Here is a 24,719-nt window from a genome sequence, read left to right as displayed (position 1 = left end):
GTTTTTAATGGTGGTTAGTAGGATAAATGCACTGGTGAGGCAAACATAGTGCCAACAGGAGGTAACTTTCCAGTTGTATGTGTCATGCAGCATTTGAAGGGACCGTGTGCTTTGCTCAAAATGAAATAAAAAACCCGGTAAAATTCAAAAAAATAATAATATCCAGTATGCACGAGCATTACACGTGTACGCCCACCCAGCTCGCCGAAAACCGGGGACATGTGAGCAACGAGAGTGGGGGCGTTTTCTCTCCGTCGTCTTAGTTTAACGCTGCTTGTCTCTGTTGGCTCCTTTTGCCGCTGCTTGTCAAGGCCGCTTCTCCTCGCAGGTGGGAACCATTTCGCCCCGCCCCTCCGTTCCCGCCCGGCCCCCTTTTCCAGGCGGCCCGGAGGCTTGACAAAGCGGCGCTAGCTGCGCGTTGCTATGGTGACGTCGCGGCCTCCCTGCGGCCTGTGGACGCTCCGTCGGCGCTGGCAGTGGAGCGTCCTTTGCGTTGCCCCAGTCAGTTGAATGAGCCCAGGTAGCTCGGCCGCGCCATGAACAGGTAGCCTAGCACCAGCACTGCTTTTTTTTTTTTTTTTTTGCTTCGAGGGGGTTTCGAGGATATGACGCAGCGCGGCTCTAGAGTCTAACCCTCTCCTTCTTCTTCCCTCCGCCCCCTATCTAGGTTTAATATTGTCTTGGGCCAGGGGATACCCAGGCCGACAGCCCCCAAGGTAGGAGACCCCACCCCACCCCACATATTTAAAGGTGTCCTTCCTTTTTAACCTGTAGCCCTTAATAAAAGCTGCAATAATAATAATAATAGACAACAACGACAGTGCAGTTCAGTGGGAAAGCTAGCTGCTGCTGCACCGCCACCGCCAAGGAAAACACCGTGTTTTTAATTATTGTAGCAATAACAACAACAACAACAACAAATTCTTGACAACAACGACAATGCAATTCAGCGGGGGAAATGGCTGCTGTTGCACCACCACCACCAAAGAAGCCTATTCTTGCGAGGAATCCTATTTGGAATAAGGGAATTTCCCTTTTTAAAAAGGGAGAAATTGACAGCTGTGCAAGGAAAATGCAGTGTTTTTAATTATTGTAGCAACAACAACAACAAATTCTTGACAACAATGACAATGCAATTCAGCGGGGGAAATGGCTGCTGCTGCACCACCACCGCCAAGGAAAATGCCGTGTTTTTAATTATTGTAGCAACAAGCCAAATAAATTCAGCAAGTGCCGCCCTCCTCTCTGTTGGCAGCACCGCCATGCTGAGGAGTTCTTCCTGCCGCCTGTTCACGTTCCCCTTGTTAGAAGCACAGCAGCCCTGCAAGCGATGAACAAGAGAAACATTGAGATGTCTAGTGCAACCTTTCTCAGTGTTGGGTCCCCTGATATTGTTGGACTACAAATCCCATCATCCGTAGCCAGACAGGACAGCAGGCAGGGGTGGTGGGAGCAGCGGTCCAACAACGCCTGGGGACCTAAGGTTGAGAAAGGCTGGTCTAGTGGATCTGATGTATAACTTCCCTGTCCAGGGAAGCTTTTAGTGTGTGATGTTGTATTGTGTTTTTACTATTTTTTTGTTGGGAGCCGCCCAGAGTGGCTGCAGCAACCCATTCAAATAGGTGGCATATATGTAGCATGTAGCATATATTGTTGCATATATTGTAGCATATATTGTTGCATACATATGTAGCATAATTGTTGTTGTTGTTGTTGTTTTTATTCCAGAATAGTGGCAGCTGCAGCTCTAGCTCCAGTGAAGGCTTCGTACCACTAACACATTCACTTAGTTTTTTTAGTTTTCTACACAATTGCTAATAAAATCAGTTTATTTGACAGTTGAGGGTGGTAATGGGAAATAATCTCTTCGCAATCTCATTCATTTTAATATTTGAGATTGAAAAACAGACTTAATTAGTTGTGTATGCTGAGGGGGTTTGCGTGGAAATTCTGTTAGTGGTTATGGATTTGGAATCCAGGACTTCGGGATAATGGCCAAACCTTCTGCAGTCAAAAGGAAGTGATATGTTTGTGGTGATATTAAGCATATACACATTTATTGATTTACTAGACTTGTATACTACTCCATAGCAGAATACCCTTAGTGGTGCCTGTTTCGCATTCTCCCCCACCCTATTCAAATGTTGGCTGTGGGGCCGCATGAGTCATTAATCAAAGGTTGGTTATGATCTACAAAGCAGTTAAGTTGGCTTGTTCCCATTTGAAATCAAGCCAGGCTTGCTGAATTCAGTTTGCCAACTTAAATGGATTTCAGATTATGTATATGATGATTAGCAGAGGCTCTAGTGTCCTGTAGAAATAACAGCTGTTGCACACGTGATGGGCACCGTATTATATATTACACAAATTTAAATCTGAACACACTGTACTGAGAGAGGAAGACTTACAGACAAGAGTTCTGATCTTATGGCTTACCTGTTGATGTGACAATAGAGCTGGGGAAGGTCAGTGTGGTGTAGTGGTTAAGAGCGATAGACTCGTAATCTGGTGAACCGGGTTCGCGTCTCCACTCCTCCACATGCAGCTGCTGGGTGACCTTGGGTTAGTCACACTTCTCTGAAGTCTCTCAGCCCCACTCACCTCACAGAGTGTTTGTTGTGGGGGAGGAAGAGAAAGGAGAATGTTAGCCGCTTTGAGACTCCTTCGGGTAGTGATAAAATGGGATATCAAATCCAAACTATTAATGAGGTTACTTCTACTTTGAATGCAAAGTGGAGTCTGATTTCCTGAAGAACATCCTGACCCATGCAGAGCAATGTGACACTAAGTGGATCCTAGAATTATCTTTCCCTGAATATATGCTAATTCCCCAGAGAGGTAGCATTCACAAAAGCTGTTTCGGCTGTTACTACAAAAATTATGCCTCTGCGGTTACATGCTATACCTTAATTGAGGTGCTTAGATGAGTGCTGCATAGTATACATTCACATAGCATACATAGAGCGCTGCATAGTATACATTTGCAAAGCAGATATATCAGTGGAGCCATACATCAAAAGTAAATGTTTTTCTCTTCCATTGTTTTAGATGTAAACATTTTACCTTATCACACATAAGTTTTACCCTTTAAAAGTTGTGCAGAATTATTTCCCTATGTTTTAAATAGAATATTAAGCATTATTGCTGTTTGAGGTTTCCAATATATCTGTTATATATCAGATACACACACACACACACACACACACACACACACAAGTTGGGATATAGGTGATCAATCATATTTTCTTTGCTTAAGCCAGGGTTCAGCAACCTTTTTCATCCGTGGGCCGGTCCACTGTCCCTCAGACCATGTGGTGGGCCGGACTATATTTTTGGGGGGGAAATGAATTAATTCCTATGTCCCACAAATAACCCAGAGGTACATTTTAAATAAAAGCACGCATTCTACTCATGTAAAAACACCAGGCAGGCCCTACAAATAACCCAGAGATGCATTTTAAATAAAAGCACACATTCTACTCATGTAAAAACACCAGGCAGGCCCCACAAATAACCCAGAGATGCATTTTAAATAAAAGCACACTTTCTACTCACATAAAAACATGCTGATTCCCAGACCGCCGGCGGGCCAGATTGAGAAGGCGATTGGGCCGTATCCGGCCCACGGGCCTTAGGTTGCCTACTCCTGGCATAAGCAAACACTTTCACACTAGAAATGGCACAAATTGCATTATTGAAGAAGTGCAACATACATTACAGCCTAGTTGCTGCTATGTTCACCCACATTTTATGCTTTCTATGTTAATTATATGGAAATTAAATATGGAAATTAACAACTGTCTGTCACTTGTGTTTCCACGGCAGCCTACAATGCTGAACAAGTAGGCCATTTCTGGTTATGATTCTTTCTCTTAAAAATGATAAAGCTGTTGAAATTTAGGAATTTGAAGGTAAGGACAAGAAACTTGTGCACAATCCTGGAGCATGCAAGGCAGCCAGTGTTGGAATTTCAGGAAAGACTTTCCATGGTCTGATGAACAAAATGATTTTGAAAGCAGAGTGATTGGTAGAAGCAGAGGGCCAAAGTGAGATAATGAAAGACCAAAGAGGAGAAAACTGTAGTAGTCAAGGCAAAAAAAAAAAAAAAAAATTGCCAGCTTGATGTGACTCAGTGTTCTGTCAAAGAGGCAGATAGAAAGGACTATGTTTTTGTAATGCTGTAAAGAGAGAATTGACCTGGTATTGTGATGGCCTAAATTGTGTGTCAAGGAAGGAAGGAAGTCAAAAATAAAACCAAGGATTTTAACTGAAATCATTTAACATTAGGATGACATGTATTCCATATTCTTATGTCTTTTTCTGTTCAACCAGTAATTATCTGTATAGAGTAAGTGTACTGTCAGCACTTCAGCATCAGTTACATTTTTTCACAATTCCGTTGATTGTAACCTTATCTTAAAAATTGGTATATATTCTATACCGAAATTATTTGGTTCCAACTGTCTGTTGAAACTCTTTTAGTATGCTGAGTAAGGCAGTGTTAAGGGAGTGAATCTAGCAGACTTTACCAGTTGCAATCACACACAGAGTGATGTTTGTAGGTAAGAAAAATAAAAAAGGACTTTATGGTATGAAATACGTACTTGGATAGAAGAGTTCCTAATTCTAGTCTAAGTAGTCTGTATTAGAGCAAGACAGCTGTGCTGGCTCCCTTTTCCCTTGGAGGATGGTTCCAGCATGATGTCTCATTTTGAGGTCTAAGAGAGAAGTGAAAGTACCGTATTTTTCGCTCTATAAGACGCACCAGACCACAAGACGCACCAAGTATTTGGAGGAGGAAAACAAGAAAAAAAATATTCTGAATTTCAGAAGCTAGAACAGCAAGAGGGATGCACAGTGAAAGCAGCAATCCCTCTTGCTGTTCTGGATTCTGGGATAGCTGTGCAGCCTGCATTCGCTCCATAAGACGCACACACATTTCCCCTTACTTTTTAGGAGGGGGAAAGTGAGTCTTATAGAGCAAAAAATACGGTAACAGGAAGTTGTAAAACAGAGCACAAACTGAGAATATCAGTCTAAATGTAACATCAAAAGAGAAGAAGGGAGCTCAGGAAATCTGGAGGTCCCTAACCCTTTCTGTCTTAAACCATGCCAAACCCCTCTTCTGCATGCTGAGTTGCACCCAAATTTCCAACACTCCCCAATTCACATTTAGAAACAAAAAATATAATATTGTTTCAGATGCAAGGTGTTGTTAACAACCATGTGGCAGGGGGTGGGGAGGAGATTAGGAGTCAGGTCTTTTTGATACCTGAAGAACTCACAATTTGCAGAGAAAGGCATTCATCACTAGTGGCCAAAATTGTGGAAACCTTTTGGGGAAAGTGTATTTCCGAGGTTTGATGGCTCACAACCCCCCCTTTTTTTAGTAATACCATATAATGATATATCAATAGAAAGATAATTTAATGAAGAATGTAATGCAACAACGTTTGTTCAGTTATCTGTATTCTATCAAAAGTTATAGCCAAATAACCAGAAAAATGAAGCACAGCTTCCTTAGGTTGATATGCAGTAGTTCCCCTTCATTTGAATGTAGCCAAAGAGTATGAGTGTTTAGAGAGCCAATCAGGTGTTCTGAGCCATCAAACCTCAGAAATACACTTTTTTCAGAATGTTTCCACAATTTTGGCCACTAGTGTACTTTGGTGTGTCTTTTTATATATTTCTCCCTTTTGTGAATGCTCCCTACTTAGTTTCAGTAAAAAGTCAACTAAGAAACAGTGTTTGGAAACTTTCTGGGGCCATACTTCATTGTATATAATATATTTATCTTATTTGCTCCTAGTAAGCTTCTTAAAAATGCCATTTGGAATCTTTCCTCTACATCTTTTTAGGTTTCTGGAATGATGGAAGTGATTGCTCCTGAAGGTATTTGCATTAAACAATGCATTTGAAAGTACTTTCTTATAGTTCCTTATATTCTAAAAAACTAACAAACAAACCCTACCCTCTTCCTTTTAAGCCTTTTTCCTTAAAAAAAAGTCATAAGAATTCTTAATAGGTTCCCCCCCCCCTTAATGGTTTTATCGATATTTCAGAGCTAAGAGTGCAACCTTATACTTGTCCACTTGGAAGTAAGTCCCATTAAGGCTGTGTACACATTACCAGCTTAAAAAGCAGCTGTGTCATTACTTTTCTCAATTCAGATCAAAGCTGGGTTGGAGGAGGGATGTATCAAAATGCAGTATTTCATAAAAAATGACAAGATAGATATGTGGATAACACCATGTGCACACCACTTTCCAAACCAGTGATGGGAGTGCTGTGCATGCAGAGCAAATGGGACTGAGTACACAGCTTTGAGTTAAATGGTGCTTACTTACAGAAGTGTATATAGAACTACAGCAGGCTGCAACTGGATAGCCACTGCCTTGGAAACAAACCTTGTTTAACTCAATGGGCCTTACTTTTGAGTACACATGTAGAGGATTGCATTCTAATAGAAGTTATTGGCGTGAATGTGCCCATTTTTACCTGTGAATTGTGAAATTGCTATTCCTGTTCTGTGGAGAGTTGTGCTACTCAATGAAAACATGTGCACAGCAAATGTTTCATCGTCCTTCTCTTAAATAAGAGCCACACATCCTGTGTTGTGTTTTAAATCACAGAAATTCCCCTGCATCCAAGTCACTTCCATATATTGAAATGTAATGTAGCCAGGGTTTATATACATAGTTTCCCAAATTAGTTTTTAGCCACAGGGTATTGTTAGTCTCATGACACAAACTGTAACAAATAAAAGATTTATACTTCTATGGTAGGCATGGATATATTAGTCAAGCTGTACCAAGGATGGCAAAGTTTAGAAGAGAAGTGGAGATAAAAAAATGTGTCTTAATTGTGCATATCCCCCAACCCTAATCAGGAGGCAGACACATGGAAGAACATAAAACACAGAAGCAGGGCTGTCAGAAACCATACTGTGCCTTTGGAACTTCACAGTTAATTCCACTTCCTACCCTTGGACATTGATTCTGGGTCAGAGGAACAGGGACATCAGTCATAGGCCTCAGAGAGCACAGAGGTGACTGCAGAAGGTGCAATGGATAGAAGGATTTCTGCCACTTCCCAAAGGAGGAAGAGAGGTGTGGTGGTGGTTGGTGACTTTCTGCTCAGGGAGACAGAGATAGTGATGTGTGGACCTGATAGAATGTCCCAGGAGGTGTGCTTTCTTCTAGCTCGGGGACATCAAGCCAAAGTTGTTGGGCTTTTTAGGGGGGCGCACTCCATAAATTGCTAAACAAGTAGTAATTACGACAGCGGTAACTCCTTCTTCCATTCTTGTAATCGTGCGCAAATGAAGGACAGAGCAAGAGGGGGATGCTCTTTTCCCCTGCAGAGGAATATGAGCGCACAATCGACTGCTATCAACCAGGGATCAACCTGTTGATTGCGGTCGACCGGTTGGACATCCCTATTCTAGGTGCAATGATTCAACATGTGACAGAGAGGCTGCCAACTCTCATCAAGCCCACTGATCATTACCCCTTTCTTTTGATCCATGTGGATACAAAATGATACTGACAGACACAGTCTTCAATGTGTTGCAAGGGACTATGAGACTCTGGGTGGGAAGCTGAAAGGATCCTGTGGCACAAGTGGTTATTTCATCATGCCTTCCTGTTGAAGGTCATGGCCCAGGAAGAGAAAGAAAAATACTGGAAGTAAATAACTGACTGCACAGATGGTGTCATTGGGAAAGATTTGGCTTCCTGGACCATGGTCTCCACTTCCATGAAGAAGGACTTTTGGCAAGAGATGGGTTGCATGCACCTGACAGCAGTTGGCAAAAATGTGTTAGGAATCTCACAAAATTTATCAGAAGAGCTTTAAACTGAATCCCGAGTGGGAAGGAAACAATATTTCCCACCTGGTGGGATGAGATACAGGATTGCAATGTAGTTATTGAGGGATATAACTTATTCAAAAGGAATAGACCAAACTGGAAGGGGAGTAGCATTGAATGTAAAGGATGTGTGTACCTGTGAGGAGATCCATGACCTGGAGCATGAGAGTATGGGGAGAGCATTTTGATAAAAACTTGTAGAGGAGGGAAACAATATGTCTCCTAATAATTTTTTTAAATTAAATGTATCTCAAAAGTTTATCAATTTAATGTCATACTCTGTCATGCTGAATCTATACGTTGAAAACAGGCAGATTTGGTTTAAGGAGATCATGCAAAATACACTCAAACTTTTTGTTTTAGATGGATTTGTCCTAGAAACACGTTTGCCTTTGCCAAGGTAAGGAAAGGAAGATGGGTTCTTGCCATTGTTCAGTTTATCCCTCTGAGAATTTGTGATCAGACCTCAACTTTCCCAGTTTTAGCAAGGTGGTGGCCTTACATGCCTTCAAGGCATATCCTAGGACAGGCTTCCTCAAACTCGGCCCTCCAGATGTTTTTGGCCTACAACTCCCATGATCCCTAGCTAGCAGGACCAGTGGTCAGGGATGATGGGAATTGTAGTCTCAAAACATCTGGAGGGCCTAGTTTGAGGAAGCCTGTCCTAGGATATTTTGGTCTCTTCTTTCCCTGCATTCTTTTATAAGACACTAGCAGCTCTGTCCTCCTGACCATCTCTACAAGTTGAAAATAAGGCCACGTACACATTGCCAGCTTAAATTTAGTCGGGGTTTTGTGTTTGCGTATGCTGTATATTTCAGTTCAGTTCAAATTTACACATCATTGTGAGCATCACTACTCTTTGATTTGTTTCCACTTCACCCCCTGTCCATCCACACCAGTGGGCAGAGATGGGGGAGGGATGTCTTCACCTAATCGACTTCTCCACCCCCCCCACCCACCCTCAACTCCTAATCATGAAGCTTTCCTCCCTTCAACCCTGTCCCCCTACAAATCATCCTCATTTAGCCTACTTCCAAGTTAAGTGTGGAAGCTTAAGAAATCAGCCTGATGGTGGAGCCTTGTACACAACTACTCAGAAGTACTCCTCATTTAGTTCAACGAGGCTTACTCTCAAGCAGGGCTAGGAGTACATCTTAAGGTGGCAAACCTAACACCTCCTACCTGAGAGTAAGCCCAACTGAATTCACTAAGTCTGAGCAGGCATGGTTAGGATCATGCTATTAATCTAAAGTGCCAGAAAACTCATTGCGGTCTTTACTACAGGGTAGTGCGAAAATACTGTTGAAGTGGGTATCTATTTTTAATGAGTAGGATAAAATAAAACTCTTAAATTAAAATAAAATAGGGAACGGTTCAGGTAAAGAGGATTTGTCAGAGGAAAGAGACTTCTCTAACTCCCCCTACCCATATTGACATCAGACACGTAGAACCAGCCCCAACTCACAGCCTCAAACGTGCTCACCTGGGTTTCACTACACTTTCAGTATTGCTACCATTCTCAAATTGGAATGAAGCTAGTTTGCAATGAATCGCATGAAGGCACAGTATTTTTACAAGAAACTACAGGATAGCTCTAGATTGTTGCTAATTCCATGTGTGCGTGGATTCAAAACCTAGTGGGGCAGTGCAGTGGAGATGGTCGTGTGCACAGCCTAAATCCAACTGATCGAATGGAACTTACGTATATGGAAGTATTCTTATGACTACAGCCGAAAGACCAGAGTGCATGTTACATGAAAATACTGTAGCACGCGTACAAACTATTTTAAAAGAAAAGCTGTGAAGGTCAGTTGCCTGTTCTGAACAGGGTCTCATTCCTTCCTGAAGAACCACATTCGTAGCTTATGGGTGAGCCAGGATCCATATTTGTCACTAGAGACCCAAACAGCCTCAGTAGCTCAGAGCAGCTTTAGCTGGTGTGCCAATCATAACCATCCTTGGACAGAGATAGCTTGTCCACAGAGGTCCATACAATGATAACCTCGGGGTTGGATTGTTGCATCATGGCTCTATGTAGACCCATAAAGCTGGTCTACAAACTACAGGCTGGTGCAGAATGCTGTGACGAAGGTGCTATTCAGAGCAACCTACCTGCAGCATGTAACATGGTTGTTTGGGGATTTGCACTGGCTGTCAGTTAGCTACTGGCCAAGTTTAAGGTTTTACTATTGGTGTATAAAGCCCTTAACAGCCTTGGGCATGTTTACCCAAGAGACTGCCTTTTCCCATTATCATCCTGCTTGAATACTTAGGACATCAAGTACAGTGGTGCCTCACAAGACGAAATTAATCCGTTCCGCGAATCTCTTCGTCTAGCGGTTTTTTCGTCTTGCAAAGCAACCCTATTAGCGGCTTAGCGGATTAGCGCTATTAGCAGTTTAGCGGCTATTAAAGGCTTAGCGGCTATTAAAGGCTTAGCGGATTAGCGGCTAAAAGGCTATTAGCGGCTTAGAAAAGGGGGGGGGGAATAGGAACACCCGCAAGACGTTTTCGTCTTGCAAAGCAAGCCCATAGGGAAAATCGTCTTGCGAAGCAGCTCAGAAACGGAAAACCCTTTCGTCTAGTGGGTTTTCCGTCTTGCGGGGCACCACTGTAAGGCCATTTTATGGGTGATACATGCCCTAGGAGTTCATTTAGGCAGAGGTGGAAATAGTGAGAACCACAGGAGGAAGAGATCACATTCACTATATATATAGGAAAAGGAAAGCTGAGTGTAGTGGATACAAGAAATATGATTTCAAAAAGCTTAATGAACTGCTGGTTGTGATCTCATGGTCAGAAATACACCAAAAAAAAAAAGAGCAGAAAACAAAAAAGGTAGCATGGTGTTCTGTAGTGTAACAAAGCTTACTGGACTAGCCTTGGACTAGTCTACAATGCTTTGGTTGTGATGAATTCTTATACTCTATTATGTCAAATATGAGAAGTAGGCTAGGATTCAGGCTGATTTTTAAGCATCATATCATCTTGAATAATCTCCTTATATATGCAACTCGTTTTATTGTCTTATATAGGCATAGTGGCTTAGGAAGGACTGATGTAATGAAGGTAAAAGTTTTTATTTCAAATTTGATATATGTTTATCTTTAAATGGAATTGATATATTGGTATTTAATGGTTTCTTGGTGTTTTGGTTTTAATCAGTTGATTGTACTGATCAAGAGTCATATCTGTGTTTCAGTGTTTTATTGCAACTTACGGGAATTCTCACTAGTCAGAGAAATCACGGTGAAAAATTTTAGGCAAAATCACATGGCAGGTCTTGTGGTTGGTTCTTACTTTTGTCTTTATTGCAGGAACAGAAGAACAGACAAAATGGAAGGTTGCACGTGTTTGGTCCAAAAGGTAAATCTGCTGAGCTTTTCAAAACTGCACTGATTTTTAATCACTGCTTTCAAACCACACTGCTTTGGGGGGGGGGGGGGCTTCTTAGAATTCTGGATGCAGGTACAAAAGTGCTAGTAATTTAGAAAATCATAATTAAAACCAGGGACAAAACTAGGCTTTATTTGTATGTCAAAACAAATTGCCAGTTAAAGAATAGAAAGCATTCTTCTGTAAGCATTAGTAAATTATTTGGTTGATTTATCTAATTTGATTAATCCAGCAGAATCCCCAATGCTGCTTACATAAAATAATGCCTTGGAGAACTTTGTGGCTGTTTCTACTCTTTCTGGTACATGGCTTTGCTCTAGAATAGGATCCTTACTTTCTTCTCTCTGCCCTCTGGCTCCAGTTTGCAGCACTTTTTAAGGTCTGTGAGCATCAGAGACACAGAAGCCAGCGCAGAAACTGGGTCACATATGAGCAATGGTGGTTGGAGCATCAGTTGCTTCCTGACCTGTGTGCCACTTCTGTTGCCTGATCTGTGTACACAGCTAGATACTATGTTAGTCATGTGAAAACCGTTATCACATACATTTTGTAAGTAAATAACCATGTGGGGCTGCAATAGAATCAGGCAGGTGGGGAGAAAGAGCTATGTTCCTCCCCCCACCAAAAAAAACCCTTTCCCCTAAAATGCCTCCCTCCTTACGTAGTCACCCATGTTGCTTAGCATCCCAATTCTGTTCAGGGGGCCGGATGCTGCTGCTTTTTAACATGTTTTTAATGCCTTCACACTAATTATATTCATTCAATTAAGATCACATCTAATTTGGCCCTTATTCCTTTCCCCCAAATAAATATTAAGTCTAACATATTCATTCCAACTGTTGTATGTTGGTCAGCCCCAGCAGTAACTGGAAGCCTTAGCCAATAGTCTTTTAATCAGAATTGGGCTAATGAGCAAAAATTGAGGGTTTTCCATGTGATTTTTTAAAAAAAAAAAATTGAGGAAAATTTGCCTTACAGTGGGGGGAACAGGCTAGAACAAAAACCACTTACTCAAAGAGATGTTGTAAATTGTTACCGTAATTGATGTTAAGAAAAAAATGATAAACTATAATACATTTATCGCTTAGTTAAAATTTAAAATTATTGTTCTATATATTTTGGGGGGGGGCAGGGGATAATCTGAATGTGTATCAGTTGAACCAAATATTTCCATTTATTTTGTTTTTAGAAGAAGTAGTCCTTGAACCCGTTCAAACAATTCCACGGTAAGATCTTTATTGTGCAGCTTGTATATGATCTGCCTTCTTAACCTGTCAGAGAAAGATAGTGCAATTATTTTTCATAGATTACACAATCCTTTGCATGTTTACTCACTTATGTCAGTGGGGCTTACTCCAAAGTAAGTATACATGGGATTGCAACCTCTCTTATATCTAAAGAACTAGAAACACATATATTTCTACTTTAACCTTTTGATTACCAACATGGATGTATATATCAATAGATAAGTACTATCATTACTCTCAGTGTGGTGTACTCTTACAGCCAGTGTGGTGTAGTGGTTAAGAGCGGTAGTTCGTAATCTGGTGAACCGGGTTTGCTTCCCCGCTCCTCCACATGCAGCTGCTGGGTGACCTTGGGCCAGTCACACTTCTTTGAAGTCTCTCAGCCCCACTCACCTCACAGAGTGTTTGTTGTGGGGGAGGAAGGGAAAGGAGAATGTTAGCCGCTTTGAGACTCCTTAAAGGGAGTGAAAGGCGGGATATCAAATCCAAACTACTACTACTACTACTACTACTACTCTTCTTCTTCTTCTTCTTCTTCTTCTTCTTCTTCTTCTTCTTCACCACTTAAGTTAGGCTTTCTTTCCAAATAAGTATACTTCTGATTGCGACCCAAATATCAAATATTAAGAGGGTATTCCAGATGATGCAGTCAAATACTGATTATTGTTGGCTAGCTGAATCAAATTCTTTCAGTTTGAGTTTCACTGTTAAATAAGCTGAGGTTCTGTAATAACATATCCTTGCTCTATAGTGCTGCATGTTTTAAAATAAGTTTTTAGAAGAAGTTGTATTGATTGCTCCCCAGCTTGAATCATTTATTTTATGCACATACTCTTATTTGACTTGCTCCTAATTCAAAATCAGCCCTTGATCTTGGCTTCTCAAAATGTACTTGAATACAAGAAAAGAATAAATAAATAAAAGGCTGCAGCAGTTGGTTAGAATCTGCATTTTAGTGGAATTATTATTCTGCAGTTGCTGTCAAAAACTTTTTTGTGATGGTTCTTTTCCTTCCTTCCTTTATTATTTTTTTGAACCAAGGCAGCATGGGATGTGGAAATGAATCTATAAGCAGACCTTACACTCCATCAAAGCAGATCTTGTTACGTGCAGCTAAATCCGTAGAAAAGTAAGTCTCACTTCATTTGCGTTCTTAATTAATTTCATTATGAGAAGAAATTGCTGACAAGCTTTTTCAAACAAGCAACCACTGTCCTATTGTAGATCCCAACAAGTTCTTGAGGCATGTGTGGAAGAAAGTGTGGCTTGGTCTGTGTTATTTTGCTCATCATGGGGTGCAGCCTAAACACACACACACATGGTGAATTATTCCTGCTCCAGCTGTGACATTTAGATAGATAGATAGATAGATAGATAGATAGATAGATAGATAGATAGATTCTTTATTGTCATTACACTAGTGCAACATTGCACCAGTGCAACGAAATTGGATGCCATCCCTTAAAAACAACAAAAGCAAAACAACAGCAACAACCAAACAAACCACCTTCCAACCACACCCACACCCATCAAACTCCCAGGTCTCACTATCGAGTTACAGCATTCAGCAAGGCCACAGCTCTTGGATAGAAACTATTTTTCAGTCTATTTGTCCTTGACTTGATGTTTCTATACCTCCTGCCAGAAGGCAGTAGTGCAAACAGACTGTATCCCGGGTGAGATGGATCCTGCAGGATGTTGTTTGCTTTCCTAAGGCAACGGGAACCGTACAGTTCTTCCAAAGGTGGGAGAGGGTGCCCAATAATCCTTTGGGCTGTGGTTATGACCTTCTGGAGCACCTTCCTCTCCCTAGCTGTACAACTGGAGAACCAAGCACAAATACAGTATGTAAGTATGCTCTCTATGGAGCCTCGGTAGAAGGACACCAGCAGTCTCTCACTCAGATTGTTCTTTTTTAAAAGTCTGAGGAAATAAATTCTCTGCTGGGCCTTCTTCACCAGAGCAGTGGTATTTGCGCTCCAAGTCATGCCCTGATCCATGGTCACTCCCAAAAACCTGAATTCCGCCACCCTCTCCACCCGTCCCCCGTTGATATACAAGGGCTGAATGTCTGCCTTTTTTTCCCTGTAATCCACCACCAATTCCTTGGTCTTGGCCGTATTAAGAGCCAGATTTAGAAGCACAGAGCTCAGTTGCCATGCTGAGGGCCTTTGCACCTTGATCGCCTGTAGCTATTGGTGACGTACATTGATGGTGTGTTCTGCATGGGATGGGCTTCCAAATGTTATAGGCAGGAATCTCTTTATCACAATATTTTTGGAGGTCTCTCCATGGCAAATGTAACACGTGCAGCAGCCTGCAGTCAGCCACTGGGAAACACGAAATTCGTTCTTGTCACTCAAGATTAATTGGCAGCAGATGAGCAAAAGATAAAGTTGAAAGAGAATATTGGGAAGGCAGGCTAAGTTGAAAAGTCATGACAAAGAGGTTATGCCATTTATCCAGGAGCTCCATATGGCTGGGTGGCGCTGTAAAGGTTTGCTTGCCATCAAACTGTCTCAGTTGTTTTTTCTGAATCGTTTAGGATTGTTTCAGCGTAGAAGAGAATGAGGCGGTCTCTAGCAATTGTGGAACTCCATGTAACTTGAGCTTGTTCTCTGCACAGGGAGTCATTTGCATGCTTGCACTGGCATAAGAATCAGGCAGCTCAGTACCAAATTAGATATGATGTTAATTCATTTTTGTATCTAAAGCGCACACTTTTGAAAATGCAAATTACTGCTGCGGGAGTTGATAGTTATAAGAGACCAGTGCAGGCAAGGAGAAGGAGCTTAACCCTTGCCTCACCACTGTAGTCCCTATTTATTTCAAAAAGCATCCTTCTGGAGCTGCTATTTGCATTAAGAGGAAATGCAAATAGCTTCAAAAGGGTGGTTTTTCAATCTCAAGATTGCAACAGGAGGGAAGTCTCTTCCCTACTTCCTGTGATTCCAGTAATTATCAGCCCGCCTAATAGCTATTATTTGCATTTTAAAAACATGGATATTAAATGCAAATGATGCCTTTAACATCAAGTCTAATTTTGTTTTCAGATAACTATTTTTACTGGATACCACTCCAGCTGTATTGAACCTGGCATATACCTGAAAGCATATTATCTTTGTAGTCTCAAAAATGTATGATTTCTTTTTTTGTCTCCCCTTGGATAACACTCACAATATTTAGGGGGAATACTTTAAAAAGAATTGCAAGAAATAAAAATCCAAAGATGAGTGTAAGATTGCCTGACCGCATAGAAGAAGAGACAGGTGAGATTTATGTTGCATATGTTTTTATATATATATGTGTATATAGAACCTATGCAGTTCTGTGTTACTAGACTGCAAACTAGGAGAGTAGAGTTCAAATTATCCCTCAGCCATGTGCAGACCAGAGCCAAGCACTGTTTGAGAATACTGATTTTCTAGATCCATTTCAGTTGGGGGTTAGGCCCAGTTTTGCCATCGAAACTGCTTTGGTCATGATGACTTCTGTCAGAAGAGAGACAAAGGAAATGTGCCCTTGTAAATTCTCCGCGACCTCTCAGTGGCTTTCAATGTCATCAGCCATGGTATTCTTCAGTAATGCAACAATAATGCATCAGTGGTAGAGTTAGACTGGGCTGTCCATAAATCACTCTGCCTTATTAGTTGTTCTGTGATGCCTCCCTAATGTCATCACATTACTACCGTCTGGAAGGGCAGTCTTGCACTGTAATGCAGCTAAAGTGGGACGAGAAACAGCAACCCAGGAAAAATTGTGTTAGGTAAAGTTGCAGGGTTTCAGCGGGAAGTTACAGGAGGTGCACAGATTAGAAACCAAAGCAGCATACCACCAGGTAGCCTTTGCAGGTGCAAACAGTATTAAAAGACAAATAGTGTATAAAGGTAAAGGGACCCCTGACCATTAGGTCCAGTCGTGGCTGACTCCGGGGTTGCGGCGCTCATCTCGCTTTATTGGCCGAGGGAGCTTCCGGGTCATGTGGCCAGCAGGACTAAGCCGCTTCTGGCGAACCAGAGCAGTGCGCGGAAATGCCGTTTACCTTCCCCCCAGAGTGGTACCTATTTATCTCCTTGCACTTTGACGTGCTTTCGAACTGCTAGGTTGGCAGGAGCAGGGACCGAGCAACGGGAGCTCACCCTGTCGCGGGGATTCGAACCGCCGACCTTCTGATCGGCAAGTCCTCGGCTCTGTGGTTTAACCCACAGCGCCACCCGCATCCCTCAAATAGTGTATAATTGCCCTAAAACCACCATAAGCGCAAATCATAATGAGTGCACCATAGAAAAGATATCTAGAAGGGCCCCAAGTCAAACCATTGGCTCATCTAGGGCAGTGATTTGTAGCTTCTTCCCATGGTTTGTCAGGAGTCTTTCCCACCTTTCCTGGATTCGCTTAGTATCAAGCCTGGGATTTTCAGCATGCAGAGCATGTGCTTTATCACTGAGCTATGACCCCTTCACACTTGAAAGTACCTTTGCTGAACATGATTCATCTTGATAAAGTGGAATCTACGTGAGCAACAAGCATTCTGTATGCTTTCTGCATCAAGAGGGAATCCTCGCCAACTGTCTTTTCTTTGGCATCATTTATTTTGTAGTTCCATTTATTTTGTGTTCTCTCTACCTGCATTGATAGGCCATATCCCAGTGGCAGTGATGCTCCCAAGAAGCATTTTAAAGCGTGTCGGTGTCCTAATAATCTCTGCAGAGAGTGAGAGAGCACTATTCCTACATTGGCTCCCAGTACGTTTCCGAGCACAATTCAAAGTGTTGGTGCTGACCTTTAAAGCCCTAAACGGCCTCAGTCCAGTATATCTGAAGGAGCGTCTCCACCCCCATCGTTCTGCCCAGACACTGAGGTCCAGCGCCAAGGGCCTTCTGGCGGTTCCCTCACTGCAAGAAGCCAAGTTACAGGGAACCAGGAAGAGGGCCTTCTCGGTAGTGGCACCCGCCCTGTGGGTCAAAGCGATAAACAACTACCTGACATTCAGAAGACATCTGAAGTTTTTAATATGTGACATTTTAGTGTATTTTTCATCTTTGTTGGAAGCCACCCAGAGTGTCTTTGACATCTGGTGGGAGGGCGTTCCACAGGGCGGGTGCCACTACTGAGAAGGCCCTCTGCCCGGTTCCCTGTAACTTGACTTCTCGCAGCGAGGGAACCGCCAGAAAGTCCTTGGTGCTGGACCTCAATGAAGGAAGATGAGGACTGTATGGACATTGTAGTTTCTGAGTTGAATTCAATATGAGCTGACATCATGCACTTTTTTCTTGGCAGGGAAAAATACATTTCTGTTACTATATGCTAGCTTCATTAGACTATCAAACATGTTGTTGAAATATGAAATAGTATGGATTTCTCTACCCTAAAGACATAAATTTGAGGGGGGAAATATTGTTGCTGTTGAATTGCGGTGCATTTTATCTCTTACTTCTGCTTTCTCTTCTCCCAGAAATTCATAATGATCAACAATTAGAAACTGATTTACAGAGGCTGAATCATGAAACTAAGATAACTGAGGTGAAGACAGAATTGGAAGTCAATGGTTGGTTCAAACAAAATATATTTCATTTATTAATCTCTTTCAGCTTCTTTGGCTATAAATTATGTCTAGATTTAGTTAAGCATAATATCAAAAAGGTATTTTCTTGATTGATAGATGCCATTAATTTGTGTGTTTCATCTTAATTCGAACCTCATGGATATAGTGTAAGCTTCAGTGAAAGGTACTACCACTAAGGAATACTTTTAACCTTGTCTTTATTGGTGCTGATCTCCTTACTAAAGTATGCTTTAGCCCAAAATGTAGTCTTGTTATATTGTTGTTTGTTTGTTTTTCATAAAATGTATACACTGCTGGACCATAAAAAAACTTCAAGCGGTTTACGAAAGGTGAAACAGCAAAATCAAGAAAAATCCACAACCGCACTTTAAAACATACAAAAGTTAAAATACTAAAGTAGATAAAATTTACTTCCTAAGCATCTGGGTAGGCTTGTCTACACAAGAATGTTTTTATTAATGACGTGCACTTCACCCCAAAGTCCCATGGTGGGTTACAGCGTTAAAAACCCAATATTAAAAGCAGTTTAAACAACTTACAATCACAGAAATAAGGTGGGTCCTAAAAATATACACCTTAGGTGCCAAAAGTCAGGATAAAGAGATGGATCTCCAGCATTTGCCAGAAGCTGTTCAGTGAAGGTGTCAGGAGCACCTCTGTGGGGAGGGAGTTCCACAACTCAGGGGCCGCCACAGAGAATGCCCTCTCCCGGGCTGTCACCCTCCCCACAAGCCTCTGGGGGCTGAGGAACTCCCAAGAAGGCACCCTCTGCTGATCTCAGTGCTCAGTATGGTCTGTAGGAAAGATTTCTCCCCCCCCCCCAGATATTATGGTATGGGGGGAGAGATTCTGGTCTGCCCATAGCAACATTGCTATTTTTGGAGCTGTTCTTGTAGCATCACAGCTAGATAAATCAATATAGAGGCATTGCTCACCTCAACTTTCATAGTTCTGGTTATTGTTGTTATTAATTACAGACATAAACAAAGGGAAGCTTAATACATGTTACAAAGAGCTTTATCTTAAAAGAAGCAGTGTGCCAGTGTGGTGCAGTGGTTAAGAGTGATAGACTCGTAATCTGGTGAACTGGGTTCGCTTCCCCGCTCCTCCACATGCAGCTGCTGGGTGACCTTGGGCTAGTCACACTTCTCTGAAGTCTCTCAGCCCCCCTCACCTCACAGAGTGTTTGTTGTGGGGGAGGAAGGGAAAGGAGAATGTTAGCCGCTTTGAGACTCCTTCGGGTAGTGATAAAGCGAGATATCAAATCCAAACTCTTCTTCTTTTGATATGTGAGAAAGGAAGCAGATTGCCTTCTCTAAGATGGTGTCTGCCACTTCTGGGGATACATGAATTGGGCCACCATCTTTCAGTTTCACTGTACCTTTATTTCTTCTATTATTATCATTATCAATAGCTGACAGGTAAACTGTTGCAAGTGGTGTGTTTTTCCTTCCTTTAAGGAAATTCTGACTTTAAAGGTGCAGTTGCTCAACGCATATAGCCCTTTTTGCTGCCTTCGATTACATCTTTGTGAGCTAACTCTCATGTCATAAATTGTATGTGATGTCGTGGCTCATCAACCCTACTAAATAAAAGTCCAGGCTCATGTGGATTTTTAAATTTGGGAGTGTCATGTGAGGACTGACTAGGCTGGCAGAGGTGTAGCAAAGCAATGGAACCAAAGATACTTGGTATGTGAATTTCATGATCAAGGCAGGAGGAAGAGATAGCAGTACAGATTTGGCAGAGCTGTCAAGAAAAGAGGAAAGTTGTTTGTTTGATTGATTGATTGATTGATTGATTGATTGATTGATTTATATGCCACACTATACCCAGAGGGCTCAAGGCAGTTGTATAGAGATTATGTGGATTATGTCACTACTAGGCATCTAAAAAGGATTAATGGGGTACACATCCTGGATTGAATTTAAATGGTGTTATGTATAAAAGTTCTTTTGTCTGTTCTGAATCTACTGCCATTTAATGTTGATAAGATGACAAAATACGGGTGGGGGGGTGGAGGAGGAAAAAAATCTCTTTATATACTCTTTCCACACAATGATATATTTATAAACCTCTATCATATTCTCCTCAGCTGTTGGTTTCTAAGCCAAATAACCCCAAACACACGAGTTTTTTCTCGTAGTGGTTTCAACTCCTTAATTATTGTGGTTGTCCTACTGAAAGCAGGTGTGGAGCAGTGGGTAGATTGCTGCAACTGAGCTGAAGAAGCATGGATTCAAATTCAAGCGTGAAGTGTAGGGCTCTTGTGGAGATAAAGTAGCACAACCTCTTGGTGCCTCTTTGGAGAAAGGACAAAATAAAAATATGATAAAATAAATCAGTGGGATCTAAAAATGCATGGATTTGACTAGATCGTACCCTGGGGGTTTCGTTGTCTGTTCACACTCTCTTTATTCTATTAATCATATCTATGTTGAAATATTATTTAACACAGGATACAGAGAAATAGTAGTCATTTAGAAAGTAGTCTTATGGCTCCTTAAAGACTAACATCTCATAAATGTGATGCTAAACCATGAATACTTACGCTAGAATGAATTAGTTAGTCACTAAGGTGTCTCAAGACCCTCTGGTTTTTTCCCTGCTGCATGGCTAGCCCCTGAAAATTTTGGGAAAGGTACCGTATTTTTTGCATCATAGGACGCACCGGACAATAGGACGCACTTTGTTTTAGAGGGGGGAGAACAAGAAAAAAAAATTCTCCCCCTCTCTGCCCAGCGCCCCTTCAGTGAAGCGGCAGGAGGCGCTGCACAGAGAGGGGGAGAACTTCCCCCTCTTGTTTTCCCACTCTAAAACAAGGTGCCGTTTAAGGTGCGTTCAGGCGGCTACCTTGGAAGCCTGGAGAGGGTTGCGGGGCTATGGCTTCTTTAGCCCGGCGCGCGCTCTCCCAGCTGCAGAGGTGACGCGGGACTGTAGAGGCTCCTGCCATAGCCACGCGTCACCTCTCCAGCCGGGAGAGGGTCGCGGGGCTATGGCGTCTTCGCTCCATAGGACGCACACACATTTCCCCTTCATTTTTGAAGGGGGAAAAGTGCGTCCTATAGAGCGAAAAATACGGTAATCTAATTGGTCACAGTTTTGCTTACAGAAATGTTTATTAATGCCTCTTCATCTATAATACAATTTTTTTGTGTAGATGAAAAGTTGAAAAATTCCGCAGTTGTTGAAAAGCTACCCAATGGTGAGGTCAGTACTGAGAAGCAAAGGGAAGGTATAGCTAAAGAAAATGCCGACAAGAAGCCACCAGAGAGTTCAGAGGACGAAAATAATGAACAAAGTGACTGTGAAGTTGAAAAGAGAATTGCACCGCTACAGTTAATGGGAGAGGTAATCCCCCCCCCAATTAAGTAAACAGATGTTCTGGCAAAACTAGCCTTTCCTACAGGAGCAGTAAAGTTTTGAATACTTCTCCGTGTGATAAACATTGACCAAAAATATTATTTAAAATCTAGATAATTGTAAAAGAGGTTAGATGCATACAAGACTGATTCTTAACAGAGCATAATAAGCATGACTACAGTTAATACATCTAAAATGGGGAGGTTTTGGTTAAATAAAAGGGAATAAGATATGAGAGTCGTACCTTGGAAGTCGAATGCCTTGCGAATCGAACGTTTTGGCTCCCAAACACCGCAAACCCGGAAGTGCGTCTTTGGAACCCGAACATTTGCCGCGGGTTCCACAGCTTCCGATTGGCTGCAGGGAGCTTCCTTGGCTTCCGAATGTTTTGGAAGTTGAACAGACTTCAGGATCGGATTCCATTCGACTTCTGAGGTATGACTGTACTTACCACTCTAGATAAGTAGCCTCTGGAAGAAAACAGCTTAGAGCATAAGACACTTTTCCTTCCCAGTGCTACATTGATGCATGTAGATCAGGGGTCAGCAACCTTTTTCAGCCGACGGCTGGTCCACCGTGCCTCAGACCATGTGGTGGGCCGGACTATATTTTTGGGGGGAAATGAACGAATTCCTATGCCCCACAAATAACCCAGAGATGCATTTTAAATAAAAGGACACATTCTACTCATGTAAAAACACGCTGATTCCCGGACCATCCGCTGGCCGGATTTAGAAGGCGATTGGGCTGCATCCGGCCGCCGGGCCTTAGGTTGCCTACCCCTGATATAGATCATCTGCAATATGCACAGTCTTTGTGATGCTTTAGGTCACTGCAGATGAGTTGGTAATGACATACAATGCGTGGAGGAATGGATCTACTTGACAAAATGCCGTGCATCATGTGTCCTCAGTGTGAAAAAGTTGTCATGCTGAAGCTGTTCAAACTGGACTTTGCATCGCAGGATCAACACCCTTGAGTTGACTTGAGTGCAGGTTGAGTCATATTGGCTCATATTTGTATTAATTTGCATACTTTTAAATTTTCTTTATAGTTTCTGAAGGCAATAATGGAGCAGAAATACAGCCTTGCGAAAAAGCTTTGTCAGATGAGTAAGTTCTGCAAGGGGGTTTTGTTTTTTCCTGACTTGCATTGTTTCTCCGAATCTGTTTCCTAAGTTGTGACATTCCATCTAGTACAGGGGTGGGGAACCTTCTCCAACTGGAAGCCCATTTTGACAATCACAGTCAAGAACTCCATAGTGCTGTTCATAAGCCCTGGCAGATGCCTTGCTTGGCAAGGAACAACCACGAACACACTTTAAGGCATAATTGTTCACTTGCGGCCTCATGATGTTGGATGAGGAGCAGGTGAGTGCGGTATGGAGAGATGGCCTCGCGGGCCAAATTGGGACCCATTCCAGGCCTCATTAAGCCCACCAGCCGACAGCACATTATTCTGTTGATATATTTTGGACTGGTGTTTATGTAGGAGCAAGTTCTGAAATTGCCACACTACTCAAGGACTTGCAGTCTCCTGGATTCTTTCTGGAATGGTTTGAAATAGAAAGATCAAGAATCTGTGGCTATGATACTCTCTCTATAGATATGATTGTCTTTCTGCATCCACAGGAATTCTTTTTTTGGGGGGGGAGTCTCAAAGTAAACACTCCAAATAAATAAACACACATAACAAGAATGTTTGGACTGAGCGTGTAAGAAGTTTAAATACTGAATAAGCATGATGAATGAAAAGTGAAAGGCACAGAGGAGAATTTGTTCCTTCTGTTTTCCTGTTTCAACCACTTCCTGTATAAATTAACAGAATGGTAACTTGCCAAACTAGATAATAGCATGAGGTACATTAATCTCATTTATATAAAAAAAAGTTAATAGCAGCACAGGGGCTCTGATGAAGATTATGACCATTCCACATGGGGAAGTGGTTTTTAAACCCCCCTCCTCTTCACCACAGACTTGATGAAAATTGCCACCCACAAACTGTTTTCCCTCTCCTGTGCCACAGGAGAGGAAAGAGTTAACCCCCACTTTGCATGTCATATTCATGATTCTGGAAAAGAGCGAAATGCTTTTGTATATTTCATGTTATCATCTGGTTTGCCTTGATGAAACGTAATTTCTAGGGTGCTTCCAGATCAGAGTTTGTTGTTGAATCGGAGGTACTTTTATGAGAAATATATTTGCACTTCTATGAAGTAGGACGAGCTATTATTATAGAGTCCTATTTTCTATTTCATCCTATAGATATCAATAATGTCTTCTCCTTATCAAATTCCAGTTCTGATATATGAACCAGAAAACCCTGAGGCCCTGCAGTTTCTTCCACTTATTGAGAAAAAACTGGTATTGGGTAAGTGCTAAAACTGTAAATACTGAATACTATTATACAATTGAGAACTATATTATGTTTGTTGAGCGTTTTTACAGATTAGTGTAGATCCAGCCAAGGAATCTGTCCCTGTGCTCCTTTTGGCACTATTGAAAGAAGTCATTCCAAGAGGTCCCTGTCCGTTGCTTCTTCCCTTAAGATATAAACACTTCCTGGATTCAGGGAAAGCAGCACCACTAGCAAGTAACATGGGAAGCATGCAGAAGGGCTGTGGCTGATGCCTGTCCCCAAAAGAGAAGGGAGGAAGGAAGATGGGAGCCCATGATGCAAGCCAGGAAATGCACAGATTACTCCCTGAAAAAGGAGTTGCAAGAGTGACTTACCTTTGTATCGTTTATATTTCCATGTTAGAAAGTGAACGTGCTGCTAAAGAAGATGAGGAAACCAGTGAAGAGAGCAGTGAAGAGGATAGCAATACAGATAAAAGCGACACTGAAAGTGAAGCCAGTTCTGGAGATTCTGATAAAGATGCTTAGAAATTTGAAGAGACCACGAACGAGTGTGTTCTTAATCATCTTTTCTTTGAAATGCACATATTAAAATGAGCTGGAATAGTTAAAAGAATCCTACCCCCAAAAAATTTTTCATGCTTAACCTTGCTGTCAGTGCTCTCCTGTTTCCATCAAGCTGTTATTGTTACTGGCCATAGGCAACTCCTGAAAGTTTTGTCGCTGATGAGCAATTTGTGAGATGAAAAGCTCCAGGGACTAACATAAAAAGTGTTCTGTTCTGTTGATTCTAGTAGCCTAAGCTTCAGGGCTAGCTGGTCACACCTCTTCCTGGCACAAGACTAGCACAGTGTGTTGGCATACAGGACCGGAGGTTTATTGGTGTTGAAAGTACTGTATTCATGCAAATCTATTGC

At 41.9% G+C, this 24,719-nt stretch overlaps 1 protein-coding gene across 4 annotated transcripts; it reads left to right on the top strand.

The window, feature by feature from the left end:
* The first annotated feature begins 398 nt into the window (after positions 1-398).
* Positions 399-24,418, top strand: ERICH2 (glutamate rich 2). 4 transcript variants are annotated; one of them, XM_083470396.1, is made up of 14 exons: positions 399-544; positions 668-716; positions 5,859-5,892; positions 8,234-8,270; positions 10,909-10,942; positions 11,191-11,239; positions 12,459-12,495; positions 13,562-13,645; positions 15,703-15,785; positions 17,972-18,064; positions 21,243-21,433; positions 22,500-22,557; positions 23,744-23,815; positions 24,206-24,418. In XM_083470396.1, exons 1-14 carry the CDS (start codon positions 537-539, stop codon positions 24,328-24,330), a joined length of 954 nt encoding a protein of 317 aa, XP_083326522.1. In that variant the 5' UTR covers positions 399-536; the 3' UTR covers positions 24,331-24,418. The 4 variants fall into 4 exon arrangements, with proteins under 4 accessions (XP_083326522.1, XP_083326523.1, XP_083326524.1 ...); XM_083470397.1 differs by lacking the exon at positions 668-716 and having other exon boundaries at positions 24,206-24,350; XM_083470398.1 differs by lacking the exons at positions 5,859-5,892; positions 8,234-8,270; positions 10,909-10,942 and having other exon boundaries at positions 400-544; positions 24,206-24,350.
* Positions 24,419-24,719: the final 301 nt, after the last annotated feature.

Source organism: Podarcis liolepis (assembly GCF_965112155.1).
Source record: "Podarcis liolepis genome assembly, chromosome: 1".
Taxonomy (NCBI): Eukaryota; Metazoa; Chordata; class Lepidosauria; order Squamata; family Lacertidae; genus Podarcis; species Podarcis liolepis.
Note: the sequence above shows the minus strand (reverse complement) of the source record. Positions and strands in the feature narration are given on the sequence as shown.